A 16,029-nucleotide genomic window follows, 5' to 3' on the forward strand; every position below is an offset into this window, starting at 1 on the left:
GAGGGCATAGCAGCATCCAGAGCTACTACTTGTTGGAGTATGGGGCTAAAATTTGTTTCTTATTCAAAATTCCTATTCTATTTTAAATAATGCTGCAGGTATGATCTTTCACCTCTAGAAGGTGCAATTACTGTGAGCTGATAAAAAAAAATCCTACTTGTACAAACTAAACTAATGATCATATATATTTATTGATTATATTATTACATGGATTTTTTTTTGACAAAATTAGTAATTAAAATAAAAAGGTGTTCTGATCCATGTGCTAATTATTAAAACGTAGCACTATATGACACTGGCACATTGGCAGTAGTGCACATTCAGCACACAGGTAAAATAATTAAACAAACAAGATGCACAAATTCCAAAGAGGAGTGAAAAAGCACTAATCATATTAGGGGAGGCAAATCCACAAGATAAAAAGCATTCCCCTGTATGGAAATCTTATTTTAAAATCTGGCCAACATGATTTAATACCTCAAAACTACCCACCAATATACTTGCATTTTTGTGTCTTGTCAGCCATTAATGTCTTTATTATAAAGTGTGAAAGATCTGAGTTTGCATAGACAGACCATTCAGTCCATTTCTTTCTTTCGGAGGAACAGTATGGAAACACTCAGTTGTGCATCGCTGGGCCATGGAATAATTTTGAAAAAAGAAGAAAAGTTTTTAAGACTAATTAAAACAGATATGTTTAATTTTAAGACTAAAACCAAGTTTCCTTTTCAGGAGGATACCCATTCAATTCTGTGCACTATTTCTCAAAATTCTAGATTGCCATGTAGTTCTAAGTTACTGTATCATTATTGGACTAAAACTAAGTTTTACTTAAGACTTGTTCTCTCATGGTGATTTGCCATTTATCCAGTCCGACTTTCAAAATCCCTCTGCAATTTTATTTCTTGTTTTTGTCTAGGATCTATTGCTCATGGTACCATTTTGCCAGGCAGATTTGAGGTATTAAATATGAATAATGTTTCTGCCACGGCATAGCCCCCTCCTCACAGACGCCTCCCTGTCTGTGTGAGTGTGTGTTCGTATGCATGGCCATGCCCTTCCCATGTATCACACCTGTTCATAGTTTTACATTGTTGCCGTGTATGTATATAAAGTCCTGTTGGTGTTTGACCCCACATAAGCTGTGTGCTTCATGGTGCTCACTTTGTTACATGTGCTAAATGTCTGTGTACGTGTGCAACATGGTTGGTCTCTGCATCCTGCCTTGCCTCCCTTGTCACAGACTTCAGCATCTCATTGGGGTTTCTTCTCATTTATTTCTGTGAGCACTGTTGTTCAATGTGCCACTGTTCACAATACTATACGATGATAAATTTGACTTATTTACACATTAAAATAACATTTAAATTAATTTAAATGGAACATAAGTGTTACAAATAGGCTTATAAAAAATATTTGTTGGGTAACCATAATTAACTAGCTGGCTAGCTACTTACCTTTATGAACCACAGCAGCTCCTCCAAAATACCTTTCCAGAAAACCCTCTTCGTTGTTAGCAAAGGAAACTGATCTGAAAAAGGTTACAAAAAATAATTGTGTTAGAACCAACACATTAAAAAGAGCTACATGAAGATGAAATTGTCCACAGCCCACCCATGAGCTGGTTTTATAACCATTAGAACCCCATGTTTACTCATGATACAGCACTCAAATATACAGGAACACTTTCTTTACAAATACATTAGAATTTTCTCACTATTTCTGAAAAAGACATGTAGTTCTTAAACACTAGCTCAAACCTGCACTCCTGCATCAAATGTATGTAAGCAATGTGTGTGCCGCCAACACTGAAAACGCATTTAACTGATGATAGAATACTAGATATAGTCATATAATCTTTGGAAATATATAATTTAATGCTCAACGACATGCATTACGTCCAGGAATGACTTTTGGCATTATTCATTTTTTCCAACAAGATTTGATGGCGTTTTCATTTTGACAGCAGTGTGAACAGCAAAAGCCACAATGAATCTGTCATTTTCAATTCTCGATTTTCAGTTTCACTTGCACATTTGGGAGTGAATCTGATACGTATCCGATAAGCGGCAAAGCCATTAATGGTGCATTTATGCTGGTATGGAGCAAAGACAGATGTGAACGCATACCTCCTCTTCAGATGGCCACATGTGGGCATGAATAATGCATTTCCTGCATCATACAACTGAAAATAAAAGTGTGACTGAGCTTCATAAACTAAACTGGGAAGCATGCAGAATAGTTTGACATTAAACATTAAACTTGTTCTTTGATGGCTACATAGAAGGTATGTGATTTTGGTCAGGCGAAAAATTCCAAATGCAGTTATGCACTCCCATTTACAACTATGGTTTAGCCACAAAATGAAGCTTTTTTTGTGAGCTTGTGAATAATTAATGAGCTCTGATTGGCTGGTTTATGATGAAGCACCTTGAGGGCTCTCACAGCCAATAGGTCAAAATTAAATCGATAACAGAGATGTGAATCACTGTATGTTTGAACCTGTATCTGAAGATAATTCAGTTCTCAAACAAAACTGTAACAGATTGACAAGATATCTTGTCAAATGACAATTCCACTTCAGTGATGGAGAAGCTAATGGAACACAGGCAGGAAAACAAAATGAACCTCCATGTAAATAAGCGAGGTCATCGTACTATTTAGTTAGCAAGCTAGCTAGTCACTTGGGGCTTGCTAATAGCTAACATTAACTATACTAGCTAACTACTTGCTCTACTATGCCAAGGTAAATACAGTTTCCATTCTAAGGCACCTTTACCTAGCAAGTAAACAAAATATAGGATAACCAAGTTTAAATTTTCAAATAAAATATTTTAATACTTTAAAAAAAAAAAAAACACTGGCATTGACCCTATAATTTGACAGGGATGGATTAAAATGGATGCACAGATTTTTTTAAAATCCAAAATTCATTTTAAAATGCATATCGAGCATTTTTGGAATAACATATCGAGCAATTTCTGGAATAACATCCAATGACCAGGAAAAACTGCTTATAATCAATCTTCTCTTATTTATAGCAAAATACTATATCCATACCACCAAAACTGTAAAACCAAACTCTTTTTCAGTATATATCTAAATTGTCTAATTATCTAATGTATTTTGAAACTCTAAAGTGCAGAAAACACTGCAAAGCCCACAAAACTTTAAATATTTTTGCATCTTTTCCTCTACTAACTTAGACTATATTAGGCATGTGTCAATATACAGTAATATGGTAGATCACGATATTAAAGCTGTATGGTAAGATTATTGTGGATACTTCAAAATACCATCACTGCAGTTTAAAAAGCTGTGTAGTGCCAAACACAGAAAGCCGCCCTGTTTGAACAACCTCTCACAAGCACTTACGTGTGACACTCTGATCATGTGTCACTTTCCAAGCCGCTGTGAGAGGGAGAGGCTGCATCCAAAATAGCAGTATACTCTTTCAGTACACGAATGTGCAGTCCGTCTTACACATGACGGTGCACCACCACCTTAAAAGTCCCTCTATTCATTAAAAACCCCATTAGCCAGCATTTCTGTACCATTTTTCTTTTTGTGGCACTGTTCTTTTTTCAAGTATCACAACTCCACACCTAAACAGTGTCTAGCAGTAGCTTGGAGCAGACAAATTATAAGGAATAAATGTAGGTACCACTAATGTCTTTAACAGTACAATTAACACATATGTGTGCGTGCGCACGCACGCACGCACCCCTACTTTTGAACCATTCAGCACATTTCCACCAACAATAATTAAAGTTCGTTCCCAGCTGGAACCAAAGAATAGCAAGTTTTTCAACATGAACCATGATGGTATGCTGACTGCATTATCAATTAGCCTATACGTAGCGTTATTTCCATGACTATTTCAATGTTAGTTTTATTAGTTTTATTAACATTGTTTATTTGTAACACTTGTTTAATATATTTATTACTGAATTTAATTAAATTCTTCAGTTGGAGACTCGCCTTTGCTTCCTTATTTTTCTTCCTGCACATTCTTGTCCTGTGACAAATATAATTTATTCATAATCACCAGTAGTTGATCCATGCTTGCTTTTTTGACAAACATCTGTAAAAACAGCACAAATACTCACAGGTAATGTATGCATGCTGCTACATTTGTACTACTGTTTACTTCCATTGTGCAGCATCCTTGATTCTAATAAATATGGTGCAAATGTGGGCTGGTTCCCTGACAGTAATACAGTAAAAATAAATGCCAAAATGACAGTCACATTTAATAACTCCATTAGAAAGATTAAAGAATAGCTTCTGAGTGAGGACATGCAAAGCAATTTATTTTCAAATAATTTTTTAGATAAATTGGATAAGAACAACCACAAAAATATAATTAGATAAAACATAAGCAAAGACATAATAGTAAACATAAATTAACAAAACTATATACATTGATTCACAGCATTCACAAAACTTGACATCATATTGTCATCTGAACACAGCTGTATTTCAGTTTTTCCACTGCCCCACTAACTGCTACATTAAGGCATGAGACCGACCATGGGTGGAGCAGGGTCACTGAGGTGTTGGTGTTCCTGTACTGGCTGGCACATGCAGCGTCCCATCACGTGGTCTCACGAGCCTTTGCCAAACCCAAATCAGCTTTGCACAACATTGTGCACAGAGTAAGTAAGACTGTCAGTGGGATCATGAGGGTCCTCACCTTACCTACTGAGGATGAACTAGAAGAGGTAGGAGCAGTGTTTGCTTACTTAGCTGGATCTGCATCTTTCAGAGTGACAGCTGGTGCCATCGACACATGCCACACCTGCGTGAAACCCCCATCCACCAACGCACTGTGCTACATCAACAGGAAGCTTTTCCACTGCAAGCAATCCATGACCACCAGGGAAAGTTTCTAGATATTTTTGATTGGTATCCTGGGTCTGTGCATGAAACAAGATTACTGAAGAACAGGAAGGTATATACTTGAGGATCGGGGTTGTCTGTGCACTGATCCAGCTCCTGCTCATGGGAAACCATCTTGCATCACTACTGCTCATATGAAGCTTAAATTGCTGTTCCCTCTACTACCCAGTGGTCAGTTGACCATTCTTTACTGCTACAACTCCTTAGAACTGCTGACTGGTCCATTTTGCCTGTCTCTGCCATACACATGAACACGAAGTTCATCTTATATAGCAACCGGGCAATGAATGAAGCGACATCCTGGGTTTCTGTATGTGGATGAGACACATACCAGTTCTTCACCATTCTATATATAAGGCCCAAAGTGTGTCCATTTACCCAACAACCTTCCGTGGTTTACATCACCGCTCAGGTTAATGAAAGCAAGAGGCTGTCAACTGTAGTGCCTTAGTAAGAAACCTAACTGACAGTTCATGCAGTTGCTTATAAAGAACAAATTGTTCTACAAAATTGCTCTACAAAAAGCAAAGGCAGACTTTCCCTCCACCAAATTTACCAACTGCTGCAGTAATCCAAGAGCCCTCTACAATTAAGTTTCTGCAGCCTCCTTGCAGGTTCTCTTTAACCCCTTCAACAGCCGTCTTTAATGACTTCTTGGTTTTATTTAATAAGAAAGTTAGCAACATTTACTCAAATTTTCAGATGTCTTTCTGGCCCCTTAGATCTCACTTTGCCTCACCCCCTTTTGTTAACCATCTTTCCAATTTTCACCAGGTCAATGAGAGTTTTGTAGCCAGGCTTATTAATGGCTGTAAAGCAACTACTTGTATCTTAGATTAAAGCTTTTCAGCCCTCACTTTGCCCACTCATCACCACGATCATCAGTTCCTCACTTAGCTCAGACTATGTTCCTCCCAACTTAAAAGTAGCTGCTATTACCCCACTCCTGAAGAAGTCAGACCTTGACCCCCATAATCTTAATAATTAAGAATAACAATTAACCTTTCCTCAGTAAGATACTGGAACATGCAGTGTCTGCCCAACTCCACGATCATCTGACTTCCCATCAACCTTTCTGAGCCGTTTCAGTCTGGATTCAGAGTAAATCAAAGCACAGAAACTGCTCTGGTAAGGGTCATGAATGATCTGTTGTTGGCAGCAAATGCTGGTCTAGTTAACATCCTTGTCCTCCTTGATCTTACTGAAGTGTTTCATACAGTCTTTCATGATGTTGTTGCATAGGTTAGTTACCTGATCTGGTGTCACAAACACAGCAATTGCATGGTTTAGATCATATCTCACCTACAGGCAACAAAGTGTCATACTTGGCAGGCAGCTTCAAGTCAGATATTTCATGGTGTCCCACAGTTCAGTTCTTTTCATAATCTACTTGTTTGATGATGCTCAAATCTACATCTGCACCAAGCCCATTCACTGCCTCCTGACTCAATGATTAGCTGCCTGGTTAACATTAAAAACTGGATGGTCTTGAATTTCCTCAAACTAAATAGCACTTAATCTGAAGCCAATCTCATAGCATCCCCTTATACTCTCTCTCAAAAAAAAAAAAAAAAAAAAAAAAAAAAAAGGTCAACCCACTCTATCCTGGGTTTAATCACGTCCTCTGTGACTCAAGTTCATAACCTTGGTGTTTTCATGGACTCTACACTGTTTCGAGGCTCATATTCTTTTTCCACCTTAAAAATATCTCCAGGCTGTATCCCTCTCTCCCCAATTCTGTAGATGAAACTAACTGATGCTTTTATTAAATGTAGACTGGATTACTGCAACTCAGTTGCAGTTCCAAAAGTTCTTGTTTGGCTCCCTGCAAGTTCTCAAGAAGCTCCAACACGTGCAGAGTTCAGCGGCAAGAGTTCTCATGCACAGTAGATCATGGGAACACATAACTCCAAGTTAATAAACCTACACTGGCTCCCAGTTCATTATTGCATACAGGTTTCCTATGAGCACTGATGATATCAAGTGGAAACTTTTGCTCTTGGTTCACTGGTTATACTGAGATCATACTAATGGTGCAAAATTGATCAAAACTGTTGTATGTAGTGTCCGTACTTGAAAATCACTTTTTTTTTTTTTTTAAAGATATTTCATTACAGTTCTTAAAATGTTTCCACAATTTGTTTTTAATAGTTTAATCCCAGAGTTAATCAATAACTCAATATTTTTTTTTAGACATTGTAGTCCTTAGTTCTTCATTTTACATTTTTATTTTTCTGGTTGTGTCTTACTTACATTTGTACACAGCCGACTCCAATCTTTCCACCATTTTTTGTTCGAAGGCCTCTGCTGTTCCAGTAGAGTCAGGGGACTGAGTGCTGTGGTCGCTAACTTCAAAATGTCTCCCAATTAAGTGTGTTATCTGGTTTTTTTTTTCGCATATTGTTTAATGAATACTACATTTTCAGACACTCTACCTGTACTTGTGTACTGCTTTCGCGCACTGTGTAGCATTTGGATGGACCCAGAGAGAGAGAGAGAGAGAGATGTCAGCGCATGTTGGAAGAAGGCGTGATCGCAGAACTTTTCCCCCTATCAGAAAAGTTTAAATCAGAAGTATGGGGAAAAAAAAAATAGACAAGTGATCGCAGCAATTTCCCATGTGTGGAATGCAGCAAAGTTAGCCAACACAAGCAGGATGATGGCACAACTCCATGATAATCACTCAAAGCAGTGCACTTAAGGTAACCTTGCAATCCCATTTGAACAGCATGGCAATGGTTTAAAAGTTATATTTTTCCAATTATAATGTTATGTGTAAAAGTTCTGGCTAGCTGGAATCTGAGGTATCCAACATGACCAAACCCAATGGGGCTTGACGGGTATTGGGCTATGGGTCAGGCTAGGATGAGTGTTCTACTGCTTGAAATATTATGCAGCTAGCTAGTAGTTACGCGCTTATTGCAAGGAATATTCATCTGTGCATCTATTTTCCCTGTCCTGTATGCACTATCATTAGTAATATTATAGTCTATAGCTAGCTAGCTAGGTTTTTAATACTAAAAATCTCCCTGCACTTCAGCAAAAGAGCAATAAGCAGCCTGTATAATGTCATGCTAATCTCCAATTAGTTCACTGTAAACACTGGTAAATGGTAAATGAAGAAGGAATGAATCCTTATGAACAGTGGTGGATGTAGGTGGAAAAATCATAGTGGATCCTTGTGCCATGCTTGTCAAGTTCACCTGAAACATGCAAGCTAGCTAGCTAAGTATATTTCTGTGGGTAACAGTGGTATGGCAAGAAACTTTAGCACAGTGGCTAACAGTAGTTCAGAGGAGAAACTGATGAAATTGTCAGCTGTGGATTGTTATCTTCCCCCAAAACATGTTCTTAGTTTGTGAAAATTCATAGCTCATTATATTAGCTCATTATACCACTAATTGCTCAGATACGATTTATATCATATGCTATGCTGATAGGCCACTGTGTATTGTTAAGATGTATGTATACTGTAGCTAATGCTACTGTTCATTGTCCTGTAGCCTATTTAAAAACATAGTAATTACAGTACAGTAAGATAACATAAGTCATTGGACTTTTGTGAAACTTCTGTTTAACTAAGAAAAGTTAAATGTCCAGCAACTATCTATCTTTAAATGTAACCATGACAGTGGCTGTTAGTTATGTGTCAAGTTTAAATAACACTGCATACCATCTCAATCAATCAGTAGCATACTTTATTGCCAAAGTGATGGCCATTCAAGTAGCTGAAAAACCGGGATTTTGGAAAACAAATGAGAACTGCTGTGCCATTACTAGCACAGTGGTGCTGTACAAAAGGAAGTAATACAATTAGGGTTTTTTCAAGCATACTCTTTTTTTCCCCTTTGGCTGATTCATTTTTACCATATTGTGAGATCGTAAACCATGATAAAATGCCAGGTAATTATCGTGATAAAATTTTGTATCGGCACTTGTCTAGCCTTTATGTTTTACATTCCTCTTTGCATTCAATATTGTCTTCTATACGGCTGCTGTACATTTATTATTGCCACTTATGTCAGTTACTGGATGCAATAAAAAAAAAAAATGTTTGGATTAAACTATGTAGAAGTCCCCTCTCATAAGGTTTTCACGGGAATGCTTATCCCCATTCCCTTTGTAATCACAGGACTATTTTTAATTTTGTTCCCGTACCCATGGAAATCCACAGTATTACTGCCATCCTCCTTGTCGTACCACTGTTATGTCAATGCACTTGGTGAGCTTTAGTCGCAATCTGAACTAAAGGTATGATTACACGGCCACATCCTGTATTATAGTAGCCCGTTTGTGAAATGAGGTAGGGAGGAAAGTTTCTCACTTTCAGTGCAAGATTGATTACAACTTAACTAAAAATATCTTACACCAAAAATATACAGTGGTGTGAAAAAGTGTTTGCCCCCTTCCTGATATTTTTTTTTGCATGTTTGTCACGCTTAAATGTTTCAGATCATCAAACAAATTTAAATATTAGACAAAGATAACACAAGTAAACACAAATTGCAGTTTTTAAATGAAGGTTTTTATTAATAAGGGGGGAAAGAAATCCAAACCTACATGGCCGTTTTTTTTGGTGAAAAAGTCATCAGTCTGAAAAAGGTTATAAAGCCATTTCTAAAGCTTTGGGACTCCAGCGAACCACAGTGAGAGACATTATCCACAAATGGCGAAAACATGGAACAGTGGTGAACTTTCCCAGGAGTGGCCGGCTGACCAAAATTACCCCAAGAGCACAGCCACGACTCATCCAAGAGGTCACAAAAGACCCCACATCATCATCCAAAGAACTGCAGGCCTCACTTGCCTCAGTTAAGGTCAGTGTTCATGACTCCACCATAAGAAAGAGACTGTGCAAAAATGGCCTGCATGGCAGAGTTCCAAGACGAAAAACCACCGCTGAGCAAAATGAACATAAAGGCTCATCTCAGTTTTGCCAGAAAACATCTTGAGGATCCCCAAGACTTTTGGGAAAATACTCTGTGGACTGACGAGACAAAAGTTGAACTTTTTGGAAGGTGTATGTCCCATTACATCTGGCATAAAAGTAACAGCATTTCAGAAAAGGAACACCATACCAACAATAAAATATGGGTGGTGGTAGTGTGATGATCTGGGGCTGTTTTGCTGCTTCAGGACCTAGAAGACTTGCTGTGGTGAATGGAACCATGAATTCTGCTGTCTACCAAAAAATCCTGACGGAGAATGTCCGGCCATCTGTTTGTGACCTCAGACTGAAGCGCACGTGGGTTCTGCAGCAGGACAATGATCCAAAACACACCAGCAAGTCCACCTCTGAATGGCTTAAGAAAAACAAAATGAAGACTTGAGTGGCCTACACAAAGCCCTGACCTGAATCCGATTGAGATGCTGTGACAGGACCTTAAAAAGGCAGTTCATGCTCGAAAACCCTCCAATGTGGCCGAATTACAACAATTCTGCAAAGATGAGTGGGCCAAAATTCCTCCACAGCACTGTAAAAGACTCATTGCCAGTTATCGCAAACGCTTGATTGCAGTTGTTGCTGCTAAGGGTGGCCCAACCAGTTATTAGGTTTAGGGGGCAATCACTTTTTCCACACAGGGCCATGTAGGTTTGGATTTTTCCCTTAATAATAAAAACCTTCATTTAAAAACTGCATTTTGTGTTGGCTTGTGTTATCTTTGTCTAATATTCAAAATGTGTTTGATGATCTGAAACATTAAGCGTGAAACATGTATTAAAAAAAAAAAAAAAAAAAAAAAAAAAAAAAAATCAGGAAGGGGGCAAACAAACCCAAGTCTAAAATATGTTGGAAATTCAAACCTTCCCTGTTAAAAAGAAATCTCTCTTCAGTTAAATCCACTATATTTCTAAAGATCAATTTCTTAGTTGCTGAAGATTTTCTTGTTTTTACTGTGAAAATGTATAGAAATTCTATGGTTACATTTTGCAAATGGCCAATCAGTTCACTGTGGTACATCTTAAAATTCCATTTAAAAAAAATCATAACTCAATTATACTCAAATTACTCCACTATATTTTTGGAGAACACATTCAAATATAATAATTTTACATTTATGGCATTTAGCTGACATTTTTATCCAAAGCCGCTTAAAATTATGACTGAGTACAACTTGAGCAACTGAGGGTTAAGGGCCTTGCTCAGGGGCCCAACAGTGGAAAGGTGGCAGTGGTGGGGCTTGAACCAGCAACTTTCCAGTTACTAGTACCTTAACCACTGAGCCACCACTGCCCTCATCACTGCCCTACTCACAAGATCACAGCGTTTTACAGTAGGAATTCAGAGTTATGGGATCCTGTAAAATGTCTATTCGGTAGATATTTTTCCAAGTTCTATAAAATAAATCAGGTTGTTAACAAATCATTCCAAAATATTCTGGAACACTTTCCCATGTATTCATAATATGACTTTCAAGTATTTTTACTGTAGAAATTTGAAGTACTGGAAAGAACTATGAAATACCTACTTCTCTCTCTCTCGCTCCTCTATAAAAATTTACATATCAAAATCATTATCATCAAGACATTCAATTATATTCTTGAAGAACACTTTGCCCTGTATGCATATGATATGATCCTACATTAGAAAAAATGAAATAATTTGGAGTAATAGGATGGGAAAATCCAGTTAAAAATGTATATTTGTTTAAGCATATCACTTTCTGAAGCTCTATAAAATAAACAGATCAAACCGTTTTCAGATCACACCATTATATTCTCAAACAACACTTTCCCGTACTCCAAAATGCCTTTCACTGAGCTACTGGAACAAACCATAGATCAACAAGGTTGAACAACATGGATCTAATAGAATGCTACTATGGCAGCATACCCAATGAAAGAGGCTACATGAAGTGCATTAGGGGACTATTGTTAAGAAAAAGACCATCATCCACACTCATACAAGCAATTAGTTAACTAGCACCTAATCATTGTGAAATGATGCCTCATCACTGGTGATTGATTAAATGAAGGGTAAATATTACCGCCTAGACAAAATACCTACAGCAATGGAGAAACAATTTAGACAGCCATACTGTCAGCCATTGCTGTAGGCTCTCCCGGCTTAGTAGCAAGCTACCGTGAGACAATATGCTAGCAGATATGAATGCAGCAATAAACACAACAACAAGTATAACAAACCAACAGACTGTTACATGTCGCTGCTTGATTAAGGCTTGAGAACCTAGGCTACAAAATACAAGCCACAGGCCACTCCCACTGTGCCTACTGGAACCAGACACTGAAAACAAAGCTAAAAGACAACTCAATACATTTACGAAGGGCAGGAGGAAGGGCATAAAGGTCAAAGAAAGAGCCTGGCTACAGAAGAAATACAATTGTTAGCCCATACGTGAGGCTATAGAACCTGATAAACATAAGTTAACAACACTGGTATATAGACTGCAGATATACACAAAAAAGCAGCAGCCAAAAGAGTAAATGCCTCTCTCACTGAACCATACAAAGTGTATTCTCAGTTGCAGTGCAACAGAACACTGACTGTGGAGCCACCCAAAGCTGAAACAGAACAGTACTGGAAGATCATAAGGGAGAATGAAGCATCTCAATGACAATGCTCAATGATTATGAGATCTCAAAGCAGAGAACCACAATCTTTTAAAGCAAGAAAACAACATTACAATAGATGATGTCCAAAAGCAGGTCAGAAAAATGAACTTGGCAGCCTGTAGCTCTGACATGATCCATATCTACAGGCTAAAAAAAATAATAGCTCTGCATGGCCGACTAGCAAAACAAATGAACTGGGTTGCATCTGGGTTGGCTAACAAAAGGACAAGGCCAAACACAATCCAACTACAGACCAATAACCTGCCTGTCTACAACATGAACCATCTTGTCAGGAATACTAGCCACCAAGATAAATGAGCCTTTGTGCAAGCACATGAGCACTGCCCAGAAGGGGACTGTTAACACCACCTAGCCTTAAAGCACCACCTACTGGCACATAGAGCAGGCCACCAAAATTGCAAGACCAGACAAAATAATCTACCCGTTGTCTGGATTTTCTACATGAAAACATATGACTCAATGCGACACATCTGGCTAATCAAATTCCTAGCCTGTATAAAGTCCATAAGACCATAAGGGCCTTCATCCAGAACTCAGTGGAACACTGGGGGGACAACACTATGTTAATCTGGCAATTGTGTTCACGTTAGCTCTTAAAGTGTGGTATATACCAAGGAGATACACTATGCCTATTGCTGCATGGGGCAATCCATCTAAAAGGTGAAAATCAGACAGAACTGGATCTCAGCTTATAGGTGGAGTGCCCCATGCATCGTGAGGACCCCTAAAGTGTAACCCAATGGGGGAGTGTCAGATGGTGACTGGATAGGCTGGTGGTGCTGAGGAGAGCAGAGATCTTGAGGAAAAGGAAGAAGGAGGAGCGGCGTGCTAGGGCAGTCCTCGTTAGGAATCCTTTCAATAATGTAAAGACCTTATTTACTAAAGAGAAATCAAGGAGTTTAAAAGTTGGTAAAAGGGAATTAGAGGAGTATTTTGAGGGTATTTATATACAGATAATGATGAGTCAAAAGAGATGAAAGTTGCCACTACATATTCCACCAGTGGGTGAAAGAGTGACAAATGGATGTTAGACCACTAAAGTGGAGGGAGGTTCAAGACGTGGCACGTCATATAAAGGCGATTTCTGCATCAGGGCCTAATGGAGTGCCGTATCAGGTGTATAAAAATGTACCTGAGGTCTTTATGTTTTTGTGGAAGATGATGGTCGTATTCCGGATTATTCCAAATCTCTTTCATTTTCAAGCTGAAAAGGAGATACGCTGTATGCATGCATGCATGTATGTATATATTTATTTACAACGTCAACACTGCGTTTTTGCGACTATGGTTAAGTCAGTTTAAACATCCACCTCATGTACTACTCGGTGAGTTACTGTAATAAACACTTCAGCCTCCATGTTTTAAAACAAGACACCTGTTCTACTTAGTATGCTGTAGTCCCAGCCTGATTGGCTGTCTGAGGTGGAAAGATGTGCAATCTATTTAGCTGACTGAGGTGGCAAACCTTGGTTTGCACTTTATCAAAGTGTTTGATGCAGACTGAGCACAGGAGAGGTGATGTTTCTCCTTTAACAGTTGAATTTTGCCATCTTTCTAGCATGGTGAGTTTGAAAATTACATTTCAAATGCGATGTCAATGAGTGCAAATGCATATTAGCTGAATGACATTTATTTATCATTTTGTTGCATGATCACATGAAATATGTTAATTCAAACTGAGAAATGTTAAATGTCAAAAGAAGTCCACCAAATCGCCAAAGTAAATGGAATTACTGAATTGGAATTTTGAGCTCAAACTTGCATGTATGAATGTAATATTTAAATTCAAATGTAGGAATACATCGAAATTTTGCGTATTATATTTTCATTTGGTACTGATATTCTTCCATACTAACACACCAAAAATAAAGAAATGAAAACATGTATTACGTAGGCGCGCACTCAACCCTCCGCGTGGACAGCGTAACCTAACTTGTGTGTAGATGCTGTGGCCGTGGTCACTCTTGCACATTGCAAAAGAGGATCTGAACAATAAAAAGCAAAACTAACTGGCTAGCTTCGCTACAACGTGTCTAACCTAGAAAGCCGAAAAAGACCGTGCAACGTTCAAGGAACTCACCTCGGAGGTTATATCTGGCCTGCAGACCAAACACGGAGATTACTCCTGTTCCTGTACGGTCTCCTCTTCTTACCCCATTTTGCAAAATGTATTCAATCTGGTCCAGATACCCGTGCTCGTCAATAAACAAGGAGACTGTTACTTTTTTCTCTTCACGGAGCGCCTTTCCTTCGGCTTCTCTTGCCTTACGTGACACGCACGTTTGAATTTCGGATGTTGACGGCATTATGTTAAAACTATATAAAATATAGCTACAAATATCTCTCTGTTAGAAGAACGTAGTTTATTTCCGTCCGAGTGTTTTCCTATACGGAAATGACATTTTCGCGCGTTTTTCGTCGTTGTGGATGTTTACAATAAGCTGGGAGGCACATGACCATTGAGTTACCCGGAACTGTTAACTCGGAGTTGGCATCATAAACCAACGATACAATTACTCAGTTATTAGAACAAGAAACAGACAACAAATATAAACTGCTTTAAATACAAAGATGTAGCAATGTAGTAAAAAATAAATAAATAAATAATGTAGATTAATATTTCTTAAATTGTATATCAAGATATAGAGAACAGTCTGAAACAAAAGCTCTGGTGATGTGTGGTGAGGGACACCGTGCCCTGTGTCTGTGTCTCTGATCCCTGTATTCTACAGTATTCTAGTTCACTGGTATGTTGAATGCTAACTTTCTGTACTGTACTTGCATGTATTCAATGATTACACTGACTCACCTGGACGAAGGGAGGGGAAATTATGTTAAAATGCTATTTGTCGACTACAGTTCAACATTTAACACTATCATCCCCTCCCTACTCACTACTAAGTTGGGGGATCTAGGACTGCATACATCCCTGTGTGACTGGATCTCCAACTTCCTAACAGACAGACCACAGTCAGTACGGGTGGACAACTGCGCCTCATCCACCCTCACTCTCAGCACTGGAGCTCCTCAGGGTTGTGTCCTAAGCCCCCTGCTCTACTCACTGTACACCTACGACTGCACAGCCACTTCCAGCTCCACCATCATTGTCAAGTTTGCTGACAACACCGTTGTCATGGGTCTGATCTCGGACAACGACGAGAGGGCCTACCTGGAGGAGATTAAACACCTGGAAAACTGGCGCCAGGAAAATAATCTCCTCCTAAACGTCAGTAAGACAAAGGAGCTGATCGTGGATTGCAGCAAGAAGCAGGAGCGGCACTACCAACCTGTGAGGATCAGTGGAACCACGGTGGAGAGAGTAGATAGTTTCAGGTACCTTGGTGTTCACATCTCGCAGGACCTGTCCTGGTCCCGCCATACCAACTCCCTGGCAAAGAAGGCTCGTCAGCGTCTTTACCACCTCAGACGCCTAAGAGACTGCCCTCCAAAGTACTGCGGAACTTCTACACCTGCACTATCGAGAGCATCCTCACAGGGAACATCACAGTCTGGTTTGGGAATAGCACCAAG

At 38.9% G+C, this 16,029-nt stretch overlaps 1 protein-coding gene across 1 annotated transcript in view; it reads right to left on the reverse strand.

Annotated features, from left to right (window-relative positions):
* The window catches only part of tyms (thymidylate synthetase), a 21,601-nt gene extending 6,657 nt beyond the window's left edge, over nucleotides 1-14,944 (reverse strand). Inside the window, exons 1-2 of the mRNA XM_035519872.2 lie at nucleotides 14,579-14,944; nucleotides 1,458-1,531 (exon numbers count right to left, since the gene is read on the reverse strand). Of these exons, the coding sequence (XP_035375765.1) occupies nucleotides 1,458-1,531; nucleotides 14,579-14,804 (300 nt within the window). The 5' untranslated portion in view covers nucleotides 14,805-14,944. The remainder of the gene's footprint in view (nucleotides 1-1,457; nucleotides 1,532-14,578) is intronic.
* Nucleotides 14,945-16,029: the final 1,085 nt, after the last annotated feature.

This window comes from Electrophorus electricus, chromosome 13 (assembly GCF_041902795.1).
Source record: "Electrophorus electricus isolate QZ-2024a chromosome 13, ASM4190279v1, whole genome shotgun sequence".
Taxonomy (NCBI): Eukaryota; Metazoa; Chordata; class Actinopteri; order Gymnotiformes; family Gymnotidae; genus Electrophorus; species Electrophorus electricus.